The sequence below is a fragment of the Zootoca vivipara genome, chromosome 4, assembly GCF_963506605.1.
Source record: "Zootoca vivipara chromosome 4, rZooViv1.1, whole genome shotgun sequence".
In the NCBI taxonomy this organism is placed as follows: domain Eukaryota; kingdom Metazoa; phylum Chordata; class Lepidosauria; order Squamata; family Lacertidae; genus Zootoca; species Zootoca vivipara.
The window spans coordinates 69,615,589-69,636,461 of record NC_083279.1 but is presented as its reverse complement, the minus strand read 5'-3'; the positions used below and the strand labels follow the sequence as shown (position 1 = coordinate 69,636,461).

General features: G+C 41.0%; 1 protein-coding gene across 6 annotated transcripts in view; it reads right to left on the bottom strand.

Annotated features, from left to right (window-relative positions):
* The window catches only part of SENP7 (SUMO specific peptidase 7), a 36,884-nt gene that overhangs the window by 4,799 nt on the left and 11,212 nt on the right, over nt 1–20,873 (bottom strand). For 5 of the 6 annotated variants that reach the window (XM_035115145.2, XM_060273714.1, XM_060273715.1 and 2 more), the window contains 18 exons: nt 19,241–19,435; nt 15,301–15,404; nt 14,248–14,426; nt 13,092–13,440; nt 12,841–13,013; nt 12,173–12,310; nt 11,444–11,477; nt 9,712–9,888; nt 8,349–8,611; nt 5,442–5,575; nt 4,423–4,539; nt 4,135–4,254; nt 3,809–3,901; nt 3,087–3,304; nt 2,044–2,096; nt 1,273–1,313; nt 1,015–1,083; nt 8–155 (listed from right to left, as the gene is read on the bottom strand). In XM_035115145.2, coding sequence (XP_034971036.2) covers nt 8–155; nt 1,015–1,083; nt 1,273–1,313; nt 2,044–2,096; nt 3,087–3,304; nt 3,809–3,901; nt 4,135–4,254; nt 4,423–4,539; nt 5,442–5,575; nt 8,349–8,611; nt 9,712–9,888; nt 11,444–11,477; nt 12,173–12,310; nt 12,841–13,013; nt 13,092–13,440; nt 14,248–14,426; nt 15,301–15,404; nt 19,241–19,435 — 2,605 coding nt within the window. The remainder of the gene's footprint in view (nt 1–7; nt 156–1,014; nt 1,084–1,272; nt 1,314–2,043; nt 2,097–3,086; nt 3,305–3,808; nt 3,902–4,134; nt 4,255–4,422; nt 4,540–5,441; nt 5,576–8,348; nt 8,612–9,711; nt 9,889–11,443; nt 11,478–12,172; nt 12,311–12,840; nt 13,014–13,091; nt 13,441–14,247; nt 14,427–15,300; nt 15,405–19,240; nt 19,436–20,873) is intronic. The other variant, XM_060273716.1, reaches the window with a different exon arrangement.

Below are 20,873 nucleotides of genomic sequence, written 5' to 3'. Positions count from 1 at the left end.
TTTGCACCTGGAAGAAAGTTTCCACATATTGGAGTAAATATACTCCACAGTCGCTATTGTTATTCTGCTTGGGGACTCTCGGACAGAAATCCACCATTGTTGATTTGTCGAACACGCGAAATGTGCGTTTTGCTTCGCACTCTGCTTCTAGATATCTGAAATAAAAACAGAGAAAGATACGGTGGGTGGATGCAGGTTAAGACTGCAATCCTAAACATGTCTATGCTAAAGTAAGCCCTAAACTTAAGGTTCCAACGGGAATTACTTCCAGGTAAGTTGTAGCCTGAGTTAGCTGCATTTATATCCTCTTGTCAACGTGGAAAGCTAACCATCGTTAATTTGAGTCACACTGGTTTTAATAGTCGGGTAGTAACTTTATTAGGTCTAACTAAATACAGGAGCACAAAATAGTATGCAAGCGATTGAGTTCTCCAGAGCTATGTAGGGGGGCAGAGAGGGAAAAAAACCTGACTGAAGTTGAAGCCATGGAGTCTACATCTGACCATGGTCTTAAGATGGATCCTATTTGTTATCAGACTCCATGAGCTTCCTGTCCACCTTTCCATCTGGCTTGATGGAACTTGAAAGCTAGCACACTATTTATTATGTGATATTCTGGGTCTTTGGGTCTACTCAGTGTAGGTTCTGGAGCAGATTGTGTTGGCTCTCCACTGCTGCTTATTGGCAATGTAATTTTCAGTTGAAATGTTCAACTTAAAATGTTCAAAACATGCAATCTCTCGTCTTGATTTGCAAAGCAAAATTACATGCAAACATATATCGATTCGGTTGTAGGGATCTAGAAGAGTAAGGCTATAAGAAATAGAAATGAACATACTAAAATATTAGATCAACACTCTATATTACATACCTTTTAATACCACATCCTTCCTTCAAAATAAAGAGCACCAGGTTGCTCACAGTATATACAATAAAAACAGACTTATATCAATATAACTTTAAACACAATTATGTGTTAAAAAGCAGAATCAAATGAAACACAGCATTACTTACTCTCTCAAGACCTGAACTGTATTCTGCACAGAACTTGCCTTTAGGGAATCTAAGATGAGGATACATGGCCTATACAAAATAAAAATTATGTTCATTTTCCATTACGCAAAGGATCAACGCTTGTTTTTATGAATTTCAGGGGAAATTTCAATAAAATAGTTTCATAACACTAGGAAAAGCTAATGACTATTAATAGTATGTGTAGAAAAAGTAAATATGGCCCCATATTGTACTATTATCACAAATGTAAATGCCTACCTTTTGCAAATTTTCTTAATTTTAGAAGTGCTTGAGGAGCTCTGAAAAACACATTCACAAACTATGATCAGAAGAAGCAAGACCAAATAAGCAATTATGATCCTTACCCAATATATTAGCAGTTAAACAAAAGCACTTCTTGTTCAGTTTAATCAATGTACATCCTGCCTTTCCAAACCACAGTTAACTGTAAGCTTCCTGCCAAGAAAGGAGGGGGCTGCAGGTGTGAGCATAATAATAATAATAATAATAATAATAATAATAATAATAATAATTTATTATTTATACCCCGCCCATCTGGCCGGGTTCCCCCAGCCACTCTGGGCGGCTTCCAACACTAAAATACAGAAATCCATCAAACATTAAAAGCTTCCCTAAACAGGGCTGCCTTGAGATGCCTTCTAAAGGTCTGGTAATTGTTGTTCTCTTTGACCTCTAGTGGGAGGGCATTCCACAGGGTGGGTGCCACTACCGAGAAGGCCCTCTGCCTGGTTCCCTGTAACTTGGCTTCTCGTAGTGAGGGAACCGCCAGAAGGCCCTCGGAGCTGGACCTCAGTGTCCGGGCAGAACGATGGGGGTGGAGACGCTCCTTCAGGTATACCGGACCGAGGCCGTTTAGGGCTTTAAAGGTCAACACCAACACTTTGAATTGTGCTCGGAAACGTACTGGGAGCCAATGTAGGTCTTTCTTTATGTGGTCTCGGTGGCTCATTTACATCACAGCTTCTTAAGCTAAGATATGATCATCCAAACATGGCCAAAGCCACTTACTTTGAGAGCTTTGTGATCCAATCCTGGGGACACAGTTGCCTGCTGAACATTATCTGACAAAGACAACAGAATATAGTTTAAAAAAGAATGACATTGGAGGAGGAGGGCTTATACTGAAAATGTGTGGCATGCATGAGAATTATTTTTTTGTTTGTGTCACAAGAATGCTAGATGATAAAAGCAACCATGATAAAAGCAACAACCACACACACACACACACACACACACACACAAAAGCCACCCATAAAAACAATTTAAAACATTTATCAGAATGCAATCCTATACTTGAGATGCAATACCTGAGAAACTATATGGAGAATATGGCAATAAAAAGACAATTTAAAAATAATACAGCATCTAACGCAGTGCGTTACAATTGCTACAACAGGTGGAAAACCATTAAGTGGTCTTCCAAGACCCTCAGCAATTTTCAAGTGGTTCACAAGGGAAATTTGGGAACCACTGCTCTAGAGAGTTTATGGCAGAGAAAAGGGTTGGAGCTCTGTCTGTAGCCAACAACTCTAAAAATTTGCTTATAGGTACTGAAAATTCTGGTATAGCTTTCCTTGCCTATTTTGATCTGAATTCTACTGTTGAGAATCTTGACAATATCTTCAAAAGTCCTTGTCATAAACTGAAGCAAATCTTCTGCAGCAAGGTAATTCTCAGTGACAGAATAATACGTAAAAGAATATTATTTCATCTTTCCCAGCTGGTTACTGACACTTCCACTGCATTAACTCAAGCGCTCAGTTAAAATGAAACATTTTTTCAGAGCTACTTCTATTACTGCAGCATTGGTGAGCAAATGCTTAGACTGTACGCCTTGTGTTGCCATTCAGAGATAATTTTATCAGTAAGCGATTCATAGAGCACTGGTGTACTCTTACGTCAATAAACTGATTCTTGCATGGGTAAGTAGTCTACAAATTGTTCTCTGGAGCCAATTACCTTACCTGCAAATTCATTCGTCCAAGAGGTTTGTATATAATTATATTTCTAAACCATATATCATCATCTAGCATATGTTCTTAAAACATTACCTTTGGGCTGTAGGTTGCTATTTAAGTCTGGCTGCTCTTTATCACTCCTGGTATCATTAAAGACCAAAACTGTTTCTGTTCTAACAGTGTCATGTTTAATTTCTGGCTGACATGAAGATTGTTGGGAGCACGACTGCAGTGAACCTTGATCTGGGCAATCCTCATATACAACTTCTTCCAGCCAAGGGAAGCAAATAAGTGCAATGTACCAATGAGACCTGGAAAGGAAGAGAATGTCAGTATCCGATACTCTAAAAGAAGAGAGAGGGGGGGAAATGGGACTATGAATGCCTTTCCCCACTGTGATATCCATTAAGATCTGATAACAACTATGCTCAATACAATCAAAAGAGTGCTTCCCTCTTTCCTGCATTGTGCCTAAATAAAAATTAAATTACAATAGAGGATGCATGCAGACATTTAACAATTTCAGGCTTTTATATTCACTTTTATAAACACCTACCAAAACTCTAAATATCAACTGCACATACACCAAGAATATAGACCATTTATATTTTAAATCTGTAAGCAACATCATAATTCCCCCTAATAGCAAACTTGGGCACCTGAGTGCTTATCAGTTTGGAAACTAAACAGATATAGGCTTCTATATACACAGGCAACTCTTTGGGTGTGCAGCGTATAAATACAAGCTAAATGTTCTGCAATTGAAGTTACAAGTTGAGAAAATACTTAGATTTCAATTAATGCAGCAAACTTACTCTTCATTCACAGGCACAAAAATGTAGTCTTTGCTAAAAATGTTTACATGTCGAGTCCATCTTTTTACTCTTCCGTGTCTTCTTTGTGCTATTCTGTGTGGACAACAAACCAGTTAATTCTGTCTGTCAGAACCAGAGGAAGCATTTTCTTCAGTCCCTCCAAATCCAGCAAAGGAGGATATAAATTGTTCATATTGATCCTTAATATGCAAGATAGGCAAATCCATTACAGAGTATTAGCTGGCCCACCCCAGGTATTAGGAAACTCCTTTTTCCAGAAGGATGTGACAGCAAGGCAGATCAAAAAACACTGAAAGATAACTTACGAAAGATTAGGGTTTTCTTCAGTGCTTGCCTCTGTCCTTGTCAGGCACTTATAGAAGAAGCTGCTAAATATATGGGACCGCTCAGCAAGTTCTTTGGGGGCTTTTTCCAACAACAGATACCTACCAAAAATGCAAAAGATGTGCAAATATTATGCATGTGGAAATTTATCTTGTATTCATTCACGTACAAAGGCAAGGGTGAAAATGAGTCTCCCCACAGGTGTTAGCACCACATAACCAGAGTGGAACATATTATATACTATACTTATTTTACTCTACTACACTTACTTAAGGTAAAAGTCAATGATCACATCATTGAGGAATTCTCCATACTCTAAACACTCCAAATCTTCTCTTGTGACACCCAGCCCCCCTTTGGCAGGTGGGGGAGGGTAAACAATCAAGCTGGAAAGCAAAAGAGACATTAAATACCTTCTGATACTTGAATAAAAAGCAAATCTAGTTTTTATTAAGTTATAACAAATGAAAGGAGAGTAGAACAAGCTGTTTTATCATTTATATGTAAAGGCGGACAAGAGATAAATGGCTCTGTTCACAAGTAACACTAAGCTAAGCCATAACATAGCATGTGCTAAGCCAAGGGTCCCCAAACTTTTTCAGCAGGGGGCCGGTCCACTGTCCCTCAGACCTTGTGGGGGGCCGGACTATATTTTGGGGGAAAAAATGAACGAATTCCTATGCCCCACAAATAACCCAGAGATGCATTTTAAATAAAAGGACACATTCTACTCATGTAAAAACATGCTGATTCCCGGACTGTCCATGGGCCGGATTTAGAAGGTGATTGGGCCGCATCCGGCCCCCGGGCCTTAGTTTGTGGACCCCTGTGCTTAGCCATAGACCAAATTTTGGCTATACCTCATGCTTTGTCTGGGGATAAAACCATGAACAAAGGTTTGGACGGCCTGCTCAGCCAAACCACAGCTTAGCTCACAGCAGCACCACGGCAACAGGGCACAGGAGCATAGCAGCCACGATCTCCTCTCTGGGAGCCCATGTATTCATGCTAAGCCACTGCTGACTCAGCATGCCATGCTAACCAAAAATCAAACTGCATTAAGACTATCATTTATCTCCTGCTTTGTTTCTTTCTAACAACAATGCTTTGCTGGTTTGGAGCTAGAATGACAAATGAAGAAACACATTTTTATCAACAACTTTATATTTCTGCAATGTATTTCATTTCAGTCTTTCAAGGTAACTCTTAACAACTAATGAAACCAGTGGGTGTTTCCCTATATAATTTACTTCTGGACATGTCAGTACAATGTAACCACCATACATACTTCCGAACGGGTCCAGTCACTCGCAACTCTTTCCACTCATTCTTCTGCACCGAAGTGATGGAAAAGGAATAGTGACCATTATTTGGCTTCTGCAGTAGCATGTAACTGGGCTTGTTGAGGCTTGGTTTTGATTCCTGCCAGAGAGAAAGGCAAAATCATCTTTCTTTGTCTTTGTTAAAGGCTCCAATAAGGATAAGAAAGTTGCAAGTAGGTCAGCTGAAACTTTAAAGTTGACTTCAAGAAATCACATATGGCAACTTAAAATACACTTTCTCATCCCCACCCCCTCATTAAATCTGCTATTTGGCATGTAAGATACAGGAAATCGTCAATTCAGAATAGAAATCTCCTTAGAAAACTGTTTCTCCTGTGTACAGGGACAACTTCTACACAGAAAAGTCATTCTTCTTCAGCACCTTGAAATGTTACCATATTCCTATTGAAGTACCGGTATATTCAACATAGAATTATTACAAGAGCAATATCAGACAGAGTTAGAATATGTTCCATTAAATACATATTCAAGGGACAGGTTCTAAACCAGGCATCCCCAAACTTCGGCCCTCCAGATGTTTTGGACTACAATTCCCATCTTCCCTGACCACTGGTCCTGTTAGCTAGGGATCATGGGAGTTGTAGGCCAAAAGAGCTGGAGGGCCGCAGTTTGGGGGTGCCTGTTCTCAACTAATGGCTGCTTTCAAAGTGCCTACTTGTTACATAAAAGCTGATTCCAGTCAAACACATTTTTTACACAAAGACTGAGAAACCCCATAAGGATACAGTTTCTTGCCTTTACATGGCACTTCCTCTTGGGAATGTTTTATAAAGGTTGATGCCTTGACCAGCCACCCAATGGAGATGGTTATCACCATCAATTTACAGAAAATGGAACAGAGGAACACAGGGATGAACTGCCAAGTGTTTGGGCCCCAAGCAGCTTGCATAGAAGCTGTGGGTACTTCGTACCGTGGAAAACCTGGTCTGTAAAGACATGCCTGGGGACAAAGAGTCCATGTTAGAGATAAAAGCATAGTTGGCAGTTCCTAGCGCCCAGCATCACATTCAAATGAAACCTACGTCCAGATATCTCATTTGACTGGAATATGCCACCTCTAAACAAATGATATAATCCATAAAAATACTTTTATTGCATACATTTCTCTCAATAATATCTTGGGACCAGTTAATTATGTGAGTACACCACACCAAGTTACACTAACTTCCCCTGCTCCTGGTCAATGTGAAATTTTATTTGGCTGCTGCAATGACCAGCTGAGAAATCTAACCCATGCTCCCTCTCTCCTGATACTGGAAGCAGAAGCTGGTCTGCAACAGGGAGGCAGGGCGGATGATACAGGTATTGGTCTCTAGGGGCTGAAGTCAAGGAGTCATGGAAGTTTATCTCACTTTGATTATGGTGAACTCCACATAGGGGAACCCCTGAATTGCCAACAAGCAAGAATGAGGACTCTCTCTTCAAATCAGCTCTAGACTCAGGAACTAATCCTATAATTCTGAAAAATATTAATGCCCCAAGGCCAGTGAGACCCTCACATTTTGCACAATAGAGAAGTGAATGGTAAAATAGAGAGGGGAAGTGGCCATTGCTCATATAGGGAATTGCTGGAGATGAGAAGAACACATAACCGCAAAGCTTGGCAACCCAGAAGTGCAAAAGTGGCTGAGAAGATACCCAAGTAGCTGGAAGATAAACAGTGGCTGGTGGCAAAGGAGGTGCTGCTGGCATCCTGGGCAGGCAAGGGAGGGAGAGACCATCCAGGAAGGACTAACAGAGCAAGGGAGTGAACGAAAGAAGCTGTCTATGCAAGCGCCTGAATTGGGGACAGGAAAAGAAGCCTGGCACTATAGGGGAGAAGGAAGTGAGTTGGTGTGCGAATGCCTGAGAGAACAGGGCTAGGGAAGTGACAGAGCAAATGGGAGGACAAATGAGCAGGGGGAGTAGAGAAAAGACGAGGGACGCAATGAAGCACCTGCAGCTCAAAGGAATGGCTAATGAGAAAGTTTGGTAGATTCTGCCTAGAAGGAAATCTGTAGAGGTAACACAGTCAGGTCTGTTGTTTTGTCAAGGGAACATCAACAAAACAGTGCAATTACGGAAGAACGTACAAGGTATGCTGGATGGCAACAACCCTGACTCTAAACTGATTGTGTACAGAATGTGTCTAATCACAGCAGGAGCTCTGAACTGGTGCTCTGAAGATATATGGGTGCCTAGGTATAGAAGGGCAGGGGAGGGTTAAAGGCCTTATAGCAATCGTAAAGGCTTCATAATATGTAACAATATATGACAATTCTATATGATCTAGTGGAGATTCCTATAGGGCCGTGCAGAGGGAGGGGTCCAGCAGTCAGGTACACTTGCCCTGGGCCTCTGAGGGATCACCCAGCTGGCAGGGGGGTGGGTGGGCTCCACCAGGGACTGGCTGCTTTTTTGTTTGGGTTTATAACTTTACTCTTAACAAGGCTCCTTCCCAGGGCCTCAGATGAGCTCTGTTTGGGCCTGGATTCCTGCACTGCAGTGTTGGACTAGATGGTCCTGAGGGTCCCTTCCAACTCTACAATTCTGTGATTTTTTGGGGGAGGGGGCATGCATGAGGCTGCAGTGGGGAGGAGAGGATGATGATGTCTTCTCAAGCGTCTATGGATTCCACTTTACGGTGCCGCAAGATTCTGTTGTTTCTACTGCAGAGGACTAATACAGCTACACCACTGGAAAGTGTTAAAATCAATGGTAAAGGTTCTTCGCTTTAAATGCAGTGTTCCCTCCAGGAAACTCATCTTTTCCTTACCAGCTCTGGTAAGTCTACTTACTCCAAATAACTGGAGTAAGGCCAACACGGCTACCTACCTGTATCCAAATAATTTATTTGAGAATAACTGATTTACCCGAGGGGGTGGTTCCATCAGAACTGAAGTGCTGTCCTTCTGTAAGTGCTGCTGGTATGACTCATAGCAATGATCAAGGAAGGCGTTTTCTTCCTTTGGGATATCTTTAAGAAACAGAAAAGCGTCCTGCCACTGTAAGGAGTCACAGAGGTCTGGAGAGGCATTCTTCTTCCTCACTTCCACAATTATTTTTTTCAGTATGACCTGATCATCTTCTGTAAGCAGCTGAGGCAGCTTAATAAAAATAAACTCAGCATTCTTGGCTGTAAAAAATGAAAAAGCAATGTGTTAGCAGTGACTTATAATAAGTACTATGGAGCTGCTATTATTCACTTATCTATGCAATCCAGTCAGTAGCCTAGGCAGAGGGCAGAGCAGAAATAATACAAAAGAGACAAAAATCTAATGAATTTAAAGGTGTGCCCACTTTCCCTCTTCACAAAAATGAGCCGACCAAAGCAGCTTACAAACAGAAGTGCAAACATGGCAACATATTGCGATGTCTCTTTAAGCTGTTATCTTCCACTGAAACAGTAGATTTAGAATATTTTCTTTCTTTGCTTATTCATTTGTTTAATACTGCTCTCGGTGTGGGAAACAACAACAAAAATTAAGAACAGAACAAAAAGTAGAAAATTGAAAATATAGAAGCAAACAGGACATAAAAGCATTGCAGGTGAAAAAGAAGAGCAACCAAGTGACATTTAAGAAGCTCTGGGAGCATAAAAAGACGTCAGCCTGATGCACGAGGGTGACTGCTGGGCGGCCATCCACAAATAGGGCACTACAGCTGGTTGCCATCAGTTGCCACCTACTGAACTTGGTGCTCGGTGGTGCTGGTAGGGTTGCTCTCCCAACACTGTAGCTTACACGGATGGGAAGTGGGAGTAGGGGCGTCAAGGTCGGGGCTGTGCACTTCAGCTTGACTCTTTGCTCCCAGGGAGGACCTGGTTCACACTGGAAGCTGCCTGCAGGCGACTCCCCACTTATTTGGGGGTTATGTTCCGGTGCTCCGCAAGTGTTAAGTGAAAAGCACTCCCTAAGCACCATTTAAATGCCCTCTCTGCGGCTCTCCAATCCAGATCAAAAATACTGTACAGTACCAAAAATATCCACAACTGGAATACAAGCTCTGGGACCGGCTGGAGCCTGCGCAAAAAAGCGATGGCAGCAGCTGCTGCGCCACCATGCACATCAGCTATTAGACGGGGAGTCTGAGCCGCCGAACAAAGCCCCACTGCGCCTCCAGTCCCTTCTCTGCTCTCACCAACGTCCTCTTTGGGCTCACGAGCCACAAGGAGTCTCCAGCTCTCTCCCTCCATTTCCGGGTATGAATCAAATTATTTAATTATTTCCCAACTACCTTGCTTGTTTAATATAAGTGTTCCAATTTGCTTTTCAATCTGCTCCACATAATCCGATGACAGCCAAAGAAAAATGGTATTGCAGCTCCTCGAAGTTGAAGAATCTTTATTCATCCACAGCCCAAACTTTCTTAAGTGCACGGAATCCACTGACAGTTCAATCTTCTTATGAGCCACTGCAGGGAACAGAATTTGAAATGCACAAGATGATATACAGGATTGACTTGCACCAGCAACCCACATTACCATTTTTCAAGGAAAAATCACATTACCATTTTTCAAGGAAATAATCACTAAGCAAGATGCAAAACCGTGATTCTCAAGAACATGAAATCATTTCTGAAAAATGTGAACAGCCATTCATCCAAAACTTGCCACACTTCTAGTATATCAGATATCCTAAGCTTGACTCATTATCTCTAGCAGTCAACACTTCTTTCCAAAACAGCATATTATGTGAAATTGAAGGGACACTGACTTATACCAGGTCAATTTCTTTGTCCATTTAATTCAGTACTGTCTATTCTGACTGGAAGCAGTTTACAAGGGTATTTAGGGCAGAGTTCTTACAGTTGTTTGCTATCATTCTTTTAAAACTGGAGATGTCAGAGACTGAACCTGGGATACCCTACTACTGTACTCTTTTTGCTGGAATTGTGAATTGTATTAAAAATTGCCATCCTGCCCCAATACATGTAAATATTAGACACTTCTGAAAAAGTTGAGGGTTTTTTTAGGCTTTATTATTATTTTTAGCAATAGGCAATGCCCTGGCTCCTACCCAAGACTAAACCACTGGTGTGTTTACTTGTAAGTAATAAAGTGAACATTTATCACAGCAGTCTAACAGTACAAATTCAGTGGTCAACAAAGAGCAGAATCTAGTCCAGGTGTTTCTGCAAGGCCAACCAACAGGAAGGGCCAAAGTTCAGGAGTCCAAGATTTTCACTAAGTTCCAAGACTGCATGGGAGCTGTGAAGTCGTTACAACAAGTTCCTCTGCTGGCCTGCCTAGCTGCTAAGCAGAGACAGAGAAAGCTTAACTACTTGCAAGAATCCCTATGTCTGTAGGAATTCCTGACCTGAAGTCAGGAACTTCTTCCAGGGGGACAAGACTCCAATCTTCTCTTGAAGAATCATCTCTCTGCAAGAGAGATTGCTGGGCGAGCCTCCTCCTCTGAACTCTTAGTTGGTCTTTAAGGTGCTACTGAAGGAATTTTTTTATTTTGCTTCGACTCAGACCAACACGGCTACCTACCTGTCCTCTGAACTCTGCCACTCTGTCCCAGCATATTGTAACTCTGAATGCTGTTCATCGTCCACAGGCTGGGAAGGGGCAGCCCCTGGGTCTCCCACCATGTCAGTTTACGGTTAATTGGTGACCGGGGGGCGTTATCAAAAAGGCTGTGCTTCACAGTCTCACTTCCCTTTCCTCATATTATGAGCTCTTGTCCTCACTCCTGGTCTAAATAAGAGGGAACTGTGACATGCAACACTGTAAAAACATAGCATACTTCGATCTTCTAAACATAACTGTTATTTATATAAATGGGTGACCCAACGGCAATAAAATATCATAGAGCAGGCATCCTCAAACTTCGGCCCTCCAGATGTTTTGGACTAGAATTCCCATCTTCCCTGACCACTGGTCCTGTTAGCTAGGGATCATGTGAGTTGTAGGCCAAAACATCTGGAGGGCCACAGTTTGGGGATGTCTGTCATAGAGCCTTACCTTCAAATGGGATCTGAATGTAGCTGACGGTAAACTTAAAAGAAAACAGAGAGAGATAAAAAGTATTTTCAACAGAACTGATTGGAAACACATTCTGCTAATATATTAGAAATTAAATCAGAGGAAAGTAAAATAAAGTGAGTGTTTTGACCAAACTTTATCTTGCAAATTTTGAATCTAAAATTAACACTTGCCTGGCAATCTTAAGTGCATTCACCTCACAGAATGTTCTACTCAAAAGGTGAACATTTAATAAACTTATTTTTAAGAAAGTAGCTTATTTTTAAGCTAAATAGAAGCATCCCCACTTTGTGCCACAAACCCTTTTTTAAACTGAGGGACTTTCAAAATAAGATCGCATATCATACAATGCAGCAAGCTACTGTATAACACTTAGGCTGCAGTTTTGCACCTTTTCTTTTTAGCATGTCTACATCTCACTACATCTCAGCAGGACATACATACTTGCAATTGCAGACTGGGTGCTGGCCAGAGACAAAGCTCATGAGCCAAAGAGCTGCTTAGGCACATATTGGAAGCTCAGTGGAATCTTTTCACTTTTTCCCCTTTGGATAGCAGACTCCAGTGCTATATTCAAAAAATTATTCTGATGCTTTCTGCCCCCAGTTTCTGGCTCAGAATGAGGGAAGGCTGTTGTTCAAGAAAGGCAAGTTCAAGAGCTTTATGGAAAAGCTCCTGACCGCCATGGATCAGTAGCATTAAACTTACTCTGGCACAACCTGTTGCTTTTCCTTTATATTTTCCAATATAAATCATTTCAAAATTTATATCTAAGGCAAGACCCATCTGATCGCCGAAGGTGCTATGATCTGCAGAGGAGCACGGTTGAAGCGGTTCAGCTGAAACCTATAAAATAAACAACACACACATGGTGAGGCTGTCTCCTCTCCCCACTCCTCCAAATTTCAAACTTCTAAGATTTTTTTTCCTAAAAAAATAGTGTTTTTAAAGTAGACATTCCATATCCCCCGTTTTACATGTGTCATGCACAGATGATGATAACAATCAAGTTTCTACTGCTTGAAGCAAAAGATAAGGTACCATACTGAATGTACCAGGCTGATAATGTACTGAATCCCTGGTAATCATTTTTTTACCACACGGTGGTGCCATTTATGCAGCTATTACCCAAGGAAGAGCTGTGGATGTTTCTAAATATGATGCTAGAGAAAGACGTTTTAAAATCCCTACGAATTCACTGTGAGGCCGTAATTTCGAGTTTCGAGAAGTAAGCTCCACTGAAAATTTGGTTAGAAGTGGTGTGCACTATCCTTTTGATATCTATGGGGGGTGACCAGATCATACAGGAGTGATACATGATATGGCTTCTAGCATGATAAAGAGAAGGAAAAGTTTCTATAGAGCTGATTGTTTACTTGTTCTGTTTCACTTTCAGCTGCAACCTGTGATAGCTGCCCTTCTGACAAAGGTAATGCAGCTTCTTGTTCCATTTCCTCCTCCTCAGGTTTGAGGCTTTCCCCAGTCTGCAGGTCTCTCTCTGGATCTTCTGTCTCTGCGGGTCCCTCTTCTTCATCACTAGAAAGCACAACTAAAGCAAAATGAAAGTGGTGTAAGGCCCCCAACTCCAAGTGACTGGAAACAAGGGAAGGGAGTTACAGTTACATACTTGGTTCAGTTGAATCAGCCGACTTTTTACTCCTTTCAGATCTATTCAATGGCTCTTTGGGAGGTAGAGTTGTATTTGATTTCTTTTTCTGAGCAGAGCTGAGGAGTGGGGAAACCAGCTCATCCTTACTGGTGACAGAAGGCTGCTTTCTCTTGGGAGAAGAGTAGGACCATTTTTCCCCTGGACAGTGGGCAGCAGTGTTCTCATTGGTGCTGGCAAATGCTTCACTACAGTCCATTTCCAATGGTTGGGGAATATTTTCCTGCTGAGGACTATGCGTGTGACTCGGGCAATTCTCACCTGAGCTCCTGCAGCCAGGTAACTGAATTGGTTCTGTTCTCTGTTCTTTCTGCAAAATTAAAATGAAATGAAATGAAAGCTTGTTTCAAAAAGTCAGGATGACTCTGGGGCTGGGCAGTAAATTTAAGTTTCTTCACACGTGGAAAATTACGAATAAGCTTTCAATTAAACCCACTGCTGCAGGAACTCAAAAGAACAGTGGGAAGAACCCGATTAAGGTTAGGAGTGGGGAAAGTTGCACGGAAGCTCCTGAGCCTCAGAATGCCTCGAACGAGACCACAGAGCCAGTCACTGCTACAGGCCTCACAGCTGTTCTCCTCCTCATACAATCAAGTATCTCCTTCCTGCAAAAACTGCCACTCTCATGGAGTAAACCCGGAAGGCTATGGGAAGAACATGAGCTCCACTAGAAGGTGGGAAGCTCAGAAATCTGTAGCTCGCAACCTGGCCTTGAGCCTAGAGTAAGGTTACCACCTTTTTTCTCAATGAATCCGGGGACACTTTTCAACTTCAATGGATTTTATATGGGGACTGATTTGCAAATCCAGGGACTGTCCCCGGGCAACGGGGACGTCTGGTAACCTTAGCCTAGAGGCCTCTGGAAAATCTAGATTCTTCTAAACCTTTTCAGCCCCATTTTTGAGTGCAAAGCTTTTCACATAAGACTCGAAAACAGATCGCCTTGTTTATGTATCTGAGCCTTTTTAATTTTCAGAGTTTGGTACAAACACTATTGGGATTTAAATCTTACTATATACTGACATATGTATGCATGCGTTAAATGTAAAATGACTTATAAGCCACTGGCACAATTTCTCAATCTTTACTGCTACAAAAACGTGCAAAAGTTACTTACACTTGGTAGCGGTGATTTCGGTGAGGAATATATGTTACGTTGATTTGAGAAAACATCACTCCTTCTTTTTCTGCTCTCACTGTTTTGAAAGCTTGCTTCCCTCAAACCCGGATAGAGATTCTTGGAATCTTTTCTTGTTTTCTCTGGCCGATCTCTTTCTTTATTCTTTATGTTACAGTCTTTTTAAAAAATAAAGGAATGAGCAAATGAATATAGGCACACTCTTAGCCAGCATGCTTGTTTTACTGCTTTAGACATAGGCAGAAAACCTTATGTCTAAAATGGGATTATTAACAGGGGGATATTAAAGGGGATATTAACAGGGCAACCCTATGCATGTTGCTCAGAGATAAGACTTACTGTGTTTGTTAAGCCTTGATAAGACTGAGCCCAAACGTTTTTGCAACCTTACATGTTCCAAGTTGAATTCTGACTCTGGAAACTATTCCTCCCTCTCTTTATATATATGTTCTACATGTTTCACAATCATGGTAAGAAATATTTAAAACTTGCCTTGTTCCTCTAAAAAAGCCACTTTTATCCCTTATTAAAGAATCTAAGAATCTGAAATAATTGGCACCTTCTGTATTCAGTTATTCAACATACTCTATTGGAATTACCACTCATTCATATACAGGAAAAATATACCCATGCTATATCATTCATTAACTGAATTTATGAAGGGGTAGTTAACTATGCTAAACATTAGGGAAACCTTGAATTTCCAAGACCCTAACCCTAAACACATTACACAGAAATAGGTTTCATCAAGTTTAATGGAATTAGCATGCTTACAAAATTTGCATTAAGGCACAAAACACATTCCGTGCCCTGTAATCTGTTGAATTTATTTCAAGGATTAAATTATCAAAGAGCTTGGATTTCTATTTTGTGGAGATAAGAAAACTTTCATAAACTGTACTGCATAAAGTTTCAGAGATGGAGAACCATGTCTTAGTTTGGACGAATGAGAACCCTATCTCAGCAAACCCCATTAGTTCGAATGCCATATCCAAATATTAAAATATATTGCATAATTTCTAAAATACTAACCTTCTAGAATCACGTCACATCTTTTTAAAGTCAAAAAAGTGCTATGAGTTTCTGCATCTTTATATGGTTTCTGGTCATTCGGCCTTCGTTGAGATGTCCCATGCCTGTGGAAAAAAATACACCAAAACATTAATCACCCATATGTTTTCAAAAACAATGAGTACTGTTTAGGTATATTTCACGATGCTACAACTGCTTACCTGGTTTATAACCTTCACAATGGTCACTAAAAATAAAACCAATTCATGCTCCTTCAAACAGATCTCAACAAGACTCATAGTCCATCTGTGGCAAATAATCTTAGTCTAAGTCCTTTTGTCACATCAGATTTGTGACAACAATTTGGATCGTATGGTTTCAGGCTCACACAGTCCCTCCTTCCTTCTGTACTATAAGGAGGAAAAGGAAGGTTGGGGGAAAGAAACATTTTCCATTTCCCCTGATATATATATAATCAGAAATATGCTTACATACACAGGGGCTGCAATCCTCCCTTCCTAAATGCACTTAATAGGATGTAAGCCCTACTGCACACAATGGAACTTACTTCTGGGGAAAACCATGTACAAAATTGTGCTGTTATTAAACAAGTTAACTAGACTTCTGTATCAAGTAATGGGTGTTACATGCAGGCATATTAAAAAATACAAATATAATAAATTGCTATTGATTTAGCATATCAGTCAGAAAGAGGCCAGCAGACAATCTCACTATATTTTCACTGCTTTGGCAAATTAAAGGAATATAAATGAGATCTATCTATCTTTCTATTTCCATGAAATAGTATGAAATTATTATTTTTCCTTGTAGTCATAAATGTCTGTTTGGCCAGTTAGAACAAAACCCCTCACCTTTCCTAACCATCCTTTTACAGATGGTATTTTCTGTAACCTCCGTTCTTTAGCATAGTGTTCTGCTGCTCAAGGTGGCATATATAGTTCTCCCCCCTCGCCCCTCTTTAAGGCCCACAAGAACCCTGTGAGGAAGGTTAGCCTGAGAGGCAGGGACTGGCCCAAGGTCACCCAGTGAGCTTTGTGGCCACCTGGGATTTAAAACCCAGGTCTTAGCCCAGCACAATAACCCCCACACCACATTGGCTCTCATAGTCTTATGTCCAAACCTTGTGCCAAGGAAATGAACTCATTGACAAACAACAGCACTTTGAAATGTGGCCAAAAAATATTTATTGGATCTGACTTGCTGGGATATTTTCAGTGAAATAAAAGAAAGAAATAGGAAATAATCTGTTATGTTGATTCAACTCAAACACACTGTATTTTGAAAGCTAAACCAAGTGCAAGTATCAAAGACTGACATTTTCCCTCTATCATCTCTGGTATCAGTCTTCACACATTTCGCAAGAGTGTAAAATGCAAAAACTACTGCTAAAGTAATTTTTAAAGTTGGTTACTTGTACTTATTCCCTATAAAGCTTAATCTGTTGGTTTTCAATACCCATAAGTCCCCCATTTCTAGCAATCACCTGCAAATATTTCAAGCCCAAGTGCTATATACAGGCATACTTAGTTTTGCTGTGCTCTGCAGATATTGCTCCTCACGAGGATGCAGGTGCAGCTGCAGCCAGCCAAGCCCCCACTGTCCCTCTTCTGCCCCCTGAAGTGAAGCTGGCTAGGGCTACAGCTGGGGTTTTCCCCTCCTACCCCTGCAGCCAGGGGAAGCCTGGCTTAAAAGACCACAGTATAGTGTAAACATAACTTCTATATCACTGGGAAATGGTATAAATGGTGTGACTCCCTTTATTGCGACATTTGCTTTATTGCAGTGGTCCGGAACTGGACCCGGAATATCTCAGAGGTACGCCTGTATTCTGATACTACCAATACTACCTGTTCCCTCTATTATTGTTTGCCCCCCCTTCTGTTTTCTAGTAAAAGAAATGAAGAAATGCCTAACAACTCATACTGAGTTGAAGCGTTTCTCCTTCAAAGTAAACCGTATTTTACCTCCATCTTAAAATAACTGCTGGCCCGCTTGCATAGCACCAGTTTGTCACAGACTATGTCATAAACTTATGGATTTCCAGTAGCCATACCCCACCTTTCCATAGTCAAGATGGCTTACAAAAACCAAACGTATATTTAGTGGAATATTATTGAAATAATCAAAGTAAAGCAGGATCGGAAGCAGCAGTAGTTGCAAACTAATCTAGTACCCCACAAAAAGTCTGCTGAAATAAGTGGGCCTTTGCCACCGGGGATGGAAGCTCCCTAGGAAAGTTGTCCTAAATTCTGAACACCACTGCAGAGCAGGCCATCTGATGTACAAATTCATCACACATCTGACAACAGGGGAACCTGAAGAAAGGCCTCTTAGAGTGGCCCATATAAACCACCATCTTCTTTTGGAGGAGGGGAGAGAAGACTCTTGAGAAAACTGTTTACAACTTTCAAGGGCAAAGCTAGCACCTTGAATTAAGGTTGAAAACAGGTAGCCAGTGTAGATAAAACAAGGTTGAGGTGATGTGCTCCAATCTACCAGTTCCAGTCAGCATCCTAGCAGTCATTTTTTTGTACCAAATTCAGTGCCACTTCGAAGGCATCCCACATAAAGTGAGGATTGGATTTGATATCCTGCTTTATCACTACCCGAAGGAGTCTCAAAGCGGCTAACATTCTCCTTTCCCTTCCTCTCCCACAACAGACACTCTGTGAGGTTGGTGGGGCTGAGAAACTTCAGAGAAGGGTGACTAGCCCAAGGTCACCCAGCAGCTGCATGTGGAGGAACGGGGACGCGAACCCGGTTCCCCAGATTACGAGTCCACCGTTCTAACCACTACACCACACTGGCTCTCTCTGTTAGAAACTCAGATATATAAGCACCCGAAACCTACGCTACGGTTGCCACAACCGATGGTCTAGTCGCCATTTCTTTTTTACAATGGAGATTATTAATGTTTTTATTATTCATTTCATTTTATGCCACTTTACATTTTAAAGAAAAAAAGTGGTTTACAACACATTAAAATGTCAAGTAAAACAATCCAGAATAAAACAGCGACAAGACATCAGAGATTGGCCGGCCGGCACGCAGCAGTGTATTTTGTTGCTGGGGTGTGTCGTGCAGCAGCAGAAAACGCTGCTGCCTGCCAGCCAGGTGGTGGAGATGTCAGTCGCAAAACCTGGCAACAAGACATCTTCATTTGGTCACAACTGGACTCGCGCCAGTCACAAAAGGTGCCTGGCGCCTGGGGGATTTTGAACACTATCTCTATGGCCAAACAGCTGGGCAGCACAGGTGGGGGGAATCAGTTGGGAAGAGGGGTCTGAGGGCTGCCCAGAAGTTGACCACTGTTGGAAGTCGGCTGCCCAGATGCACAACTTCTGCATTAGCTTAACACAAAGGGACGAAAAGAGTTCCAGGTCTTTAGTATGACAGCTCCAGCATATAGCTACAGTTTTATATTAAGTGATAGGATGGAAAGAGCTGAATTCCAAATACACTATAGCTTCCATCGTGCTTTAAAAAGAACCTCTAAGCTTCAAGTTTTATATTTTAGGTAGGATGTAGGGATATTATGCTGGCTTCTGATTTATTTCCATGCTGGCACACTAAAAATTCTGAAAAAATGCTTTCCTCCATAAAAGTCTTTTTGGAGGAATAGAGGTGAAAGGCATCATTCTACAGGTAGTGTTACCTCCATGGCAATCATTGCAAATCATGGCTATGAATGAAAACAAAACATAAGTTTGCACAAAAACAAAGGGTCAAAGTTATTCAAAATCCTACTGATTTCAATTAGTGAATTAAGCATGTGTGTAGTTCTCCAGCTGAAATCAATGGCATTTAAAAGTAATTAACTTTGACCGGATTGTAACCAATGGCGATTGTGTACATTCCTGTATGTATTGTTTTCAAACAAATCATAGTTTTAGTGATAAATTAAGGACAAAAAAAATCAATAAATTGCTGAATGACGTACCTTTTAGGTAAAATACTGCTTTCTTGAGAGCTTATTTTTTGACATGACTCTAGGCTGGCAATGGTTGAGGAGGTCTGTTCATGTGATTGCAACTTGTTAGCATCAGATAGATTAGGATCAGTTAAAAGGTGCCTTTGAATGTATTTTCTTCCTGTTTTCGTCCTCAGAACATCTGTCAAGGTAACTTTGGGTTGCCTGCCATACATATAATAATTAGCATTCTGAAACCCATCAAATGAATGTTTGGTTGAATTATTGTATTGAAACTGTTTAAGTCAGGCATCCCCAAACTTCGGCCCTCCAGATGTTTTAGACTACAATTCCCATAATTCCTGACCACTGGTCCTCTTAGCTAGGGATCATGGGAGTTGTAGGCCAAAACATCTGGAGGGCCGCAGTTTGGGGATGCCTTGTTTAAGTAATCCTGAGTTTTATTAAACATAACTATCAAGAGGTTTACAATAAAAGTGAATAAAAACAGATGGTGGCAAATAAGTGAAGGGTCCCAAAGGACAGATTCAGATAAGATCTACCAGAAGAAGTGTTACCGATAATTTTAAGCTCCTGTTGGCATATTGGCATTGTTTTATTAAATGTCATGTAAAAAATGTAAATCCACTCTCAACAGAAGAAAAAATGTTCAACTACAGCAGATCTTACTACTGTATTTAAATAGCTATAAGCTGACAAACTACGTATACAAAAATGAATGATAAAACCCTGATTAACTGTGGTCTTTGGCCATTGTTTCAGAAGCCACTGGCTGATATTCTTGGATGTGCTAATCGTATCTGCTGACACTGAAGAGAAGGAGCAGCAAAAATAGACCTACGTAGAGATGCTTATCTGTTCAAAAGTACAAGACTATTGCAAAATTATTTTTCAACCAACTTTGTATGCATGAGTAATGGTGCAAACTATGAACATGCTACTGAATACGGCAGGCAGGCATGGTGATGATCCAGGCTAGATCATTAAAAACTTTATTGTATTATGGTTGATGGCTCCAATTTGTCTAATTTTTTATGTCACTGCTTCTTATGTTATGGCCTGCATGCAGGCTTCTGAATTAAAATTCCGTTCCTTCTGCATTCTAATGCATCTGTAGCGGACGAAGAGAAGGGAAAAGTGTAGCTTTGCTAATCACCAAGTAGATACTACAGTACTAGGATTCTTGCTTATTTAAAATATTTGGCTCAAGCCAGGTTCTTACATCTTGCATGTCACTGACACATAAGTGAACCAGGATACTACAATTCAGGGATGAATTTTTTTTCTCTCGATGTTCAGTATAGCTGCCCTGAACTATAAGGTAAAGTTAAACTATTACCTCTCCATGTGCCTTATCTATCAATCAATTATTTTTCATGTCAAAGGGTATTTTCAATGTAAAACACAGTGTTTGGTTGAGAGGAGTATAAAAAGTCCTATGGGAAAGCCAAGGGGCTCACAAAGGAATGGGCAAGTTGCTATTGGTAACATAATTATGTTTTCATTGCAAAGAGAAGGACTGAGAAAATAGTCCAAAGAAGATTCAACTTGTGCAGCGGTGGGGTGGGGAGGAAAAACGGCAACTCGCTCTTTTCTGAGGGGCAGGAAGAGGCAAGAATGGAAATTCATGTCTCCTGCAGAT